At 34.5% G+C, this 10,376-nt stretch overlaps 1 protein-coding gene across 1 annotated transcript; it reads left to right on the top strand.

Moving 5' to 3' along the window:
* Positions 1 to 7,818: 7,818 nt before the first annotated feature.
* LOC139426712 (uncharacterized) lies at positions 7,819 to 9,228 on the top strand. The gene has a single exon (XM_087160040.1). The coding sequence runs from the start codon at positions 7,819 to 7,821 to the stop codon at positions 9,226 to 9,228; it is 1,410 nt and encodes a 469-aa protein (XP_087016166.1).
* The last annotated feature ends 1,148 nt before the right edge of the window (positions 9,229 to 10,376 follow it).

Genomic DNA, 10,376 nt, shown 5'->3' on the forward strand with positions numbered 1-10,376 from the left:
ATATATATATATATATATATATATATATATATATATATATATATATATATATATATATATATATATATATATATATATATATATATATATATATATATATATATATATAAACTGCTGTTTGTAGAAAATGCAACACCATGAAAGAATCATCAGAATCAAATGAAATTTAATGCAGAAACGACTTGTACTGATACAAATAAATGATGAAATTTTCAAAACAAAAGAAACAAATTAAGCGTCCGAAATCAGTATTTGGTGCAGCCACCACACGCTGCAATAAGTGCTGCTATACGACGTGGCATGGAGTCAAACAGATGTTGAATATCTGCTTGAGGAAGAGAATTCCATATCGCTTGTATGCGCAACCAAAGTTCGTCTTTGGAAACTGCAGGACGCGGATCACGAGTGAGACGCCGACCAACCATATCCCACACGTGCTCAATAGGCGACATATCCGGCGAATAAGCAGGCCAAGGAAGAAGTTGCATGCGTTGTGCTGAACAGAAGTCTCTAACAGTCCGCGCAACATGTGGGCGTGCATTATCCTGCTGAAAGATAGCTCCAGGGATGCCCTGAAGGAAAGGAACGACTTCGGGCTGTAGCACTTCACGGACGTATCTGTTGCTATTGAGATTACCCTCAATTCGTATCAAATTGGATCGTCCATGATACGAAATCGCACCCCAGACCATAACTCCGGGTGTTCGACCACTATGTCGTTCAATAATACTCTCAGGAAGGCAGCGTTGACCGGCATAACGTCTAACACGAACACGGCCATCATGGGTCCACAAATTGAAGCGTGATTCATCTGAAAAGACAACTTGGTGCCAATCAGCTCGCCAGTCTCTGTGCTCAAGAGCCCACTGCCGACGCAGCCGTCGATGATCCGCCGTGAGGGGAATCCTGTATAATGGCACCCTTGCACGCAATCCACGGCGCAGCAGACGACGACGAATTGACGAAGCCGACAATTGTACACCTGTAGCAGTAGACCAATGTGCTGCCAGCTGCCTGGAGGAAGCTGTGCGATCATTCACCGCCATGCGGAGCAGGTGTCGATCATCGCGCTCTGACGTCACCTTCTGTCGTCCAGTGCCTGTTTTTCGAGTTGTTCGGTGCTCGTCGGTCCACTGCTTCCAAACTCGCATCACTGTGGAACTGTTCCGCTGCATACGAGCTGCTATTGCGCGATAGGAAAATCCTCCTTCTCGAAGGCCGATTATCCTCCCTCGTTCAAACTCCGTAAGTTGCTTGAATTTCTTATTCTTCCGTCGTGGAGGCATACTCAGGTCTCACTAAACGTTTGCCACTAACAAATAATCATAGACTATTTTCAACGTCCCGCTACAGCACTTTATTTATACGCTTTCAGCATCAATTCAGAGGGCGCTGCGCGCGCCACGCACGCGCGATGGCTCTGAAACTTTATTAATTTGCATAATATCCTATAATTGACATTTGCTGCGAATTTCATTTGATTCTGATGATTCCTTCATGGTGTTGCATTTTCTACAAACAGCAGTTTATATATATATATATATATATATATATATATATATATATATATAATAACAGGACTACATCCCTGTTATCATTGGTGTATTCATCTTTAAAAATGCAGTCAAAAGCCATACTAAGTTATCAAAAGGTTTATTAAAAGTTATGCTGGTGGTTATAACAGTTCACATCCCACTCCACAAGGGAGGGGGTGTGGACAAGACTCCGGATGGTTCCGACTGATGTTTATTGGAACACGTTACTCAGCAAGAGACGTGCGAAAACAATCGCTCCCGCATTAAATACTTACAGGTTTTGATGTAAACAGGTTCCAGTCGTGCATACCCTTGTAACTCTACGCATTATGGAAAACCATTTACTGCTTCCTAATATGGAAATGAAAGAGGGATTAGATTCTAAAATTAACTCCTCCTTTGAAATATAAATCTAATTATTATTCAATGGTATTTTTTCAGCCTTGAATTCTCAAAATAGAATATCTCTACGCTTACTCTTTAACAAAGACATTTTATGAAACCGAAAGAGTTTTAATTCTTTTATTAATACAAAAGTATTTATAATTTTTGTATTACATATATATATCTTCCAATATTCTGAAAATGAAAAATATTAATTTTCAAATTTACAGCTTATTTGTTAGAAACATTTTTTGCTATTTTATTTGCGAGGAAATGACATGTAGACATATCTAAATTTCACAAAATAAAAAGCATAATAATATAACTTAATTGTTGCTATCATTTTAATAAATACATTCTGAAAGACTATTTACTTCGCCTTCACCAAAATGGCATAGCTTTTAAACGAAGCAAAAAGTACAATGTAGATATAAGAATAAGGTTTTGACTTGGTTTCCCCCCCTCAAAATTACCAAAGAAAGGAGAGAAAAAATTAGATACCCACACGTGAAAAATATACAGAAATATAATTAAAAAAATAATTTATTTGCTTGTTTTTTCTAGTATTAAAATACAGTATATTCAAATCATCAACTCCAATAGCTATGATTAAGTTCCCCTCCAAACTATTAACCTAAAAAGTCAGGAAGTTGAATTCGTAATACATAAAAAGCTGCCAGCTACAATTTACAATTCTATTAAATAAAAACAAAACGGAAAACTTAATTTAAAATAAGTTTCATTCATATTTTTTTTTTTTGGATCATACAAATTCGAGTTGGAAAAAGAGTGTTTTTTTTCCTTCCCTGTTCCAACTTATTCCAAAACTATTTCAAAATGCCCACCCAAAAATGATGTATATAAACTAAGCTCATGAAACAGAAATGTAAATTATGTTTATGAATAATTCACGCGATCTTCCTTTTGTTGCAGCAAAGGAGGGAGATAAGAGTGCCTGGAGTGCCTCACGAAGTGATAAAGTGAAGCCTTCCCGCTTCGAAACCTGTTAATAAAATGAATTGTTCATGTAATTTTTTTTGCAATCGCGTTTAGCGATGTAAAAAAAATTTTTTTTTTCTGGAGGAAGTGAAGTGAAGAAGAAATTGGTAGATGTATCTCTGCTCCCGAGTGGTTACTGAAATGATGAATTTTTAACTTAAGGATAAGAGTTTAGAATGATGATAAAAGAAGTATCTATTCTCAAAGTGTGGGATTATCATTCGGGAAGTGATAAGTGGATTTGTCAGTCGATCGGTTGTTCCCCACTTCGAAAGAATGGGAACTCTTCAATAATATTTCTTCTTATCGCAAAATAATGTTCTTGATTCGAACGAATTGGGGTTGGTTTTTTTTCTTTGTTTCAAATTATTCGGTTGAGTTGATAGGTATTAATATGAAATTATTTCGTTTCTGTGGCGAACGTGATTTGCTTAAAAAAAATGAAACTTTCATTTGAAGGAATTTAAATTCGATCTTTTTAGTAAAATTATTAACCCCGAAATTGAATGAGAATCTCCAAGAATTTAGTCCTAATGAAATCTCTTAAGACCTAAAATGTAGATCCAATTAAGGTAAGGGGCGCGATTGTTCTTACTTCCAGCGGCGCCCTTTACGGTCTGTAATTTGACTTCTGACACACACATATGTCACACCCGTTTATAATGTGGGCCCATTCATACATCCATTTATTCATCCACAGATCGTAATTTTGACCTGAACCAGAGAACGATGAATTTCCAATTCAGTACTTCCAGAGGTATAACTTATTCTGGGAACATGGAGGACTTTGTGACCGAACAGATTCAACATGCACCAGTAACCATTTACTACACTTCGCTCGGGGGGATTCGAACTCCCATCCAGTGCCCTTCCAACTAGGCTTTCCCGGCCCCTGATATATCCCTGACTTTGACTCTTGATAATAGTTTTTTTTGTATACGAAAGTCCACATTTCACGTAAGCAAGAAGAGCTGTACGACAGCTAAAATATTATGCAGTGGTTAGAAAAAATTTAATTAAATTTAAAATTAAATTTAATTGTCCTAATCTTTATATAAATTCAACTTCTTCATTTTTCGATTCTTTATCCTCCATTCCTCAACTTTAGTCTAGGAAAAAGTTCATAACATCCAAAGGGTATGATGTTACGTCTTATCTAATAAGACACTGCAGAATGTGTTTAGGTGAAGCTTGAGTCACGTCTGAAAAGACACGCCTGAAAAGTCTCCGACTGCCTCGTTTGCCTCACCCTCCGCCACCAACGCTCCATGGCGTTATCAGCAGAAGATTGAAGTTACATCAGGTCAGATGGCCACCGCGGCTTTGGTTGGTTTGGAGACAACCGAAACAGCGGTTACCACCAAATCTGTTTGTATGTCTTGACAATTAGGATATATAATTAATATAGGATATATCAACATAACGTTGATCCTGATTGGCCCATACGGCCTCGAACCTCATTTTTCATCCTTTACAGGCCAAAGCCGCCGACCTTGCCAAGTTCCAGACAGACATTTATTTGATAAATGATTTCGAACCAACTAATTGCTTGTTCTAAATTTCAAATACCTTTTCTTAGACAATTTCTTATTAATTCAAAATCTTGGCGAATATTACAATGATTTGTGCCAACAAGTCTACAAGAACAAAATTTCCAACTGATAATTAATGTTGTTTAACCAAGGTTTATTATATCACAATTGTCAAAGCGCGATTGGAAACTTCATCAAAATAATTTATTTGTGCCAACAAAGTCGATAAGGGCATTATCTGATTTTCGATACCGAAATGAAGGATGTTTACTTCATAATTAATTTTTTTAGTTAACTACATTCTTCTCATGATTGTTTATTTTCGAACATAGAAAGTTACTTTTAGACCCTTAAGGCGTTGAGATCGCAACGATGCAAAAGAGGAAACTTGGATTTTTATTTGAACCGAATGATTTCATGGTTTTATTCTTGCAAGTGACACACAAAACTAATTAATATATTTGTCATCGAATATTTTGTAAACATATACCTGCACCTGATGTATCTAATTACCAAACGTGAGCGCATAAGAATAATTTTATTCTCAAGTAAATAATCCCAAAAAATTGAAGCTGTAAGATATTACCCGTTTAAAAACTTTATTAGCTTCAAGGATATACAAATATGAAATTGCACATTTTCGAAGCGAATGAAGTTTTCAATCAAGAAATTTTATTGTTATTTACAAAAAAATCTGTTTATCTAATTGTTCCTCTGAAGTGGAATGCCTTGAATTGCAAAATTGCAGCAGAATAATCTAAATTTAAAGTTTAATCGTCGTAATTACTAATTTAGAAATTCTTAAAGTACGATTTTTATAGTAAATTTCTAAGACCATATCCAGCTATCTATCTATCTATCAATCTATCTATCTATCTATCTATCTTTATATATATATACATATAAATTCAGAGCTTTAAGTTCATGGCGTATTTGTGTTCAGCCCTATCTTTAGAATGTCTTCACGTAACAAAGTAAACCGGGAAAAGATCTTCATAAACTGTGAGTTATAATGTAAAACAGAATTTTAACTAAAGCACCATGGTTAATCTCTCTCTCACAACCTAAATATTATAGGAAAACTTTAAGATATAGCATTTTTGAAATAATGAAAAAGAAAAAAAACGCCTTTTTGGCATCTATGTTTTAAACTGAACACAGCATATATTTTTTTTAAACATTCGTAAATACAGTTCAAACAGCTTGATTCAATAGACCAATGATTGTTAATTACGATTATTTCCTATTTTTTGTCAACAGTATTTTAACCAAAGCACTTTACTTAGAGGCTTAAAGTTGGTAAACATTTTACAAAGGTAAAAATTCAAATGCATTGCAAGTTATCCCTAATAAAATGCAAAAAAACAACAGCTTTAAAAAATATATTTTAATGCGTACACCCATTAACACTATAATTATACTTTAAATTACAAATTATCTATTTGCTATATAGCCAAAAAAATACCGAAGTGTCTTTGCATCGTTTATTTATGATTTATTATCCAGATTTAATATTAATATTATTTTTATTTTTATCCACTTTACTTAGAGGCTTGAAGTTGGTAAACATTTTATAAAGGTAAAAATTCAAAAATTTAAAATGCAAGTTATCTCTAATAAAATGCGCGAAAAAAAATTACAATATAAATTTTTATGCTTTTACCCATTTTAACGCGATAATTATATGTTAAACTGTAAATTATCTATTTGCTCTATAGCCAAAAAATATAGAAGTGTCTTTGTATCGTTTATTTATGATTTATTATCCAGATTTATTATTTTTACTTTTATCCACTTTACTTAGAGGCTTAAAGTTGGTAAACATTTTATAAAGGTAAAAATTCAAAAATTTAAAATGCAAGTTATCCCTAATAAAATGCGCGAAAAAAATTACAATATAAATTTTGATGCTTTTACCCATTTTAACGCGATAATTACATGTTAAACTGCAAATTATCTACTTGCTCTATAGCCAAAAAATATAGAAGTGTCTTTGTATCGTTTATTTATGATTTATTATCCAGATTTATTATTTTTATTTTTATCCACTTTACTTAGAGGCTTAAAGTTGGTAAACATTTTATAAAGGTAAAAATTCAAAAATTTAAAATGCAAGTTATCCCTAATAAAATGCGCGAAAAAAATTACAATATAAATTTTGATGCTTTTACCCATTTTAACGCGATAATTACATGTTAAACTGCAAATTATCTACTTGCTCTATAGCCAAAAAATATAGAAGTGTCTTTGTATCGTTTATTTATGATTTATTATCCAGATTTATTATTTTTATTTTTATCCACTTTACTTAGAGGCTTAAAGTTGGTAAACATTTTATAAAGGTAAAGATTCAAAAATTTAAAATGCAAGTTATCCCTAATAAAATGCGCGAAAAAAATTACAATATAAATTTTGATGCTTTTACCCATTTTAACGCGATAATTACATGTTAAACTGCAAATTATCTACTTGCTCTATAGCCAAAAAATATAGAAGTGTCTTTGTATCGTTTATTTATGATTTATTATCCAGATTTATTATTTTTATTTTTATCCACTTTACTTAGAGGCTTAAAGTTGGTAAACATTTTATAAAGGTAAAAATTCAAAAATTTAAAATGCAAGTTATCCCTAATAAAATGCGCGAAAAAAATTACAATATAAATTTTGATGCTTTTACCCATTTTAACGCGATAATTATATGTTAAACTGCAAATTATCTATTTGCTCTATAGCCAAAAAATAAAGAAGTGTCTTTGTATCGTTTATTTATGATTATGCTTATTGGAATCCAACAATAAGCTAAACCCCAACCAATATGGCTTCAGGAGAGGCAGAGGGACTGAAGAGGCCTTAGGTGCAGTGGTTGATTTTGTAGGTCAGGCTAAAAGTGAGGGGAAACATACCGTGGGGGTAGCCTTGGACTTCGAGAATGCTTTTAATACAGCTAATTGGCAAGTCCTGAAGCACTGCCTCAATAACCTTGGGCTCAGTGATTCGGTGTTGGCACTTGTTTACGATTTCCTTAACAACAGACATGTCTGTTATTATTTTAATGATCAATTTGTTATTTTGCCAACTAATATTGGTGTTCCACAGGGATCATCGCTGGGACCAATTTTATGGCTAATTTTAATTGATTATCTTTTAACTAGTTTTGATTTTAACGATTGCAAACTACTGGCTGATGACGTCTTCCTTTTAATGAAGCACACCATTCTTTATCGTCTCGATAAGCTGGGGACCGAAATTATTCAAAATATGGTAAATTGGGCCGGTAGTCACAAATTAAAATTCTCACCCGACAAGACAAAACTTATAACCTTCCCCAAAGACGCGAAATGTATTAAGAGAACACCTCGCTTAAAAATGGAGGGGACCAGGACGGCCTATGTAAGATGCGACAGGACACTGAAATACCTTGGTGTGGTGCTCGATCCTCGGCTGAGCTGGATCCCACACCTGGAGTATCTAAGAACAGATATCATCACGTTCTATGACAGACTAAAACAGTTCAGTAGAGCCACATGGGGACTTAGTCCGAATATCTTGAAATTGATATACCTGCAGGCTATTGAAAAGAAAATCATTTATGGTGCCTCCGTGTGGTATAAGAATAAAGTTAAAATAAACCAGAAGCTCCTAACTATCCAAAGAATTCCATTGCTCAACATCACTAAATGCTACTCTACAACTAGCACGGAGGCACTACAAATACTTGCAGGAGTCATACCTATTGACTTAAAAATTAGAGCAACTATTTCGATTAAACGACATACCTGGTCACCAGAGGAATTTAACGACAGCGATTATCAAACAGATGAACTTAGAAATTATATCCCTTACTCAGTCCCTGTGTATGACCCTACGAAGTTAAAGATCGTTAGTAGGGGTTTCGGCTCACCGAGGGGCGTTGGCTACGAGTTCTACACTGATGGCAGTAAGAAACAGGTGACCAATGAAAGCACAGGCGCTAATGAAGATCGGGTGGGTTGTGGTTTCTTGGTGAAACTGGATAACCATACTATTTACGAACAGAACGCACGTTTAAATAATGAGTGTAGTATCTACTCCGCCGAACTTACGGCAATCAAATTGGCTACCCTTTGGGCAAACAATAACAATATTGAACAATACACTATCTTTTCTGACTCAAAGTCCTCGTTGCAGGCCCTTGAAAACCCAACCCCAACAGATCCTCTTGTAGAAGAAATTAAGGAAATTGTTCAAAACAAACAATGCTTATTCAATTGGATTAAAGCCCACTCGGGGGAGCCTGGCAACGAGGAAGCAGATTTTTTAGCCAAAAAGGGCACCTTATTGGACTGGGTGGACTTTCACTACACCATAACAAAATCCCAGGTCAAACATAGACAGAGGCAGGTCAGTAGGATTTTATGGCAGGACAGGTGGAGCAGCTCTGCAAACGGGAGACACACACACTATTTGATACCTACAGTTAACGAATGTTTTTTATCCAGCGATTTTTACTTTAATCAGTTTTTAACTTCCCATGGTGTATTTGGCGATCACCAAGCTAGGATGTTTCAAAAATCCTCCGCGTGCAAATATTGCGGTCACTATCAGACTATTAAACATCTGATGCTTGACTGTCAAAAATTTGCAACCATTAGGGGAAATATTTTTGACAGAAGAGGCGACATAAGATCTTGGTGCAGGACTAATAAACAGAGGCAAATTATTAAAAACATCATTAAACGCACCCTGGAGGACGCACTCGCCCCTGATGACATTTTGGATCCGCTCTACACGAATTAATCTCAGTCCCGGTTGTTGGGCTGCCCGCCTGTTCGCTTCCCGTTATTTTGACAACGTTTTGTTGTTTTATCTATCTCATTCGCTTTTTAATTCTGTTTTAATCTATTTATTCACTACATTGTGCTTTTTAATTGGCTTATTTACATTGCCTTTCCTTGCTTTGCAAATTTTAGCGTCTCCTTTTAATTGTATTTGATAATTGTTTGTTTTACCACTTTACTCTCGGAGCATTTTAATTATTTTACTGCTGTTGCCATCAGACTCTGTATTGTTTACATAATGTTACTCTGTAATGTTACTTTTTTGTATTTTATGTACTTTTTTTTTCTTGATTTTAATAAACATTTACCCGTATGCCCTAAATTGGGGCAGGTCGGGGTAAATATTTCATTTCATTATTTATGATTTATTATCCAGATTTATTATTTTTATTTTTATCCACTTTACTTAGAGGTTTAAAGTTGGTAAACATTTTACAAAGGTAAAAATTAAAATGCATTGCAAGTTATCCCTAATAAAATGCGCGAAAAAAAAATTACAATATAAAGTTTAGTGCTTTTACCCATTTTAACGCGATAATTATACTTCAAATTGCAAATTATCTATTTGCTCTACAGCCCAAAAGCACAGAAGTGTCTTTGTATCGTTTATTTATGATTTATTATATATAGAAGAAGAAACGTTCGGAATTTGCATGACTAAACGAATAATCTAATTCTTTATAAGGCATGTTTAGTCGAAAGTAATAGATTCCAGAACATAAATCTGTAAATATTCTTAAGCCTCTAAATCCCAAAATCTTCAGGTTCTAGACACTATTCTAGTAAATCCTCTTTGATGCCTATAGATTTCGGAGACCTTTAAAAGCGGGAGAATTTATGTCTCTCCCCTCAGTTTCACTTTCGGCAAATGACACGGAAATATTTTACGAGTGGATTTGGAAAAACGATCCCCGCTTGCTCCCCTTTCATTTGTTTATTCGGTTCCCCCTTTTCTTTTTTAAGAAAATTCAGCACTTTTATTTAAGCGGGCATTTTTTGGGTAATGCGGGCTCCAGTTTTTTTGTGATGCTTTTTTTTCCAGGAAACAGCAGAAAAAGGGGGGACTATTTCGAAAAGAGGCCTACAGAGGCTATTTAAAATCTTCAA

The sequence above is a fragment of the Parasteatoda tepidariorum genome, chromosome 3 (genome assembly GCF_982258835.1).
Source record: "Parasteatoda tepidariorum strain Cologne lab strain chromosome 3, Ptep-v5.0, whole genome shotgun sequence".
Lineage (NCBI taxonomy): Eukaryota > Metazoa > Arthropoda > Arachnida > Araneae > Theridiidae > Parasteatoda > Parasteatoda tepidariorum.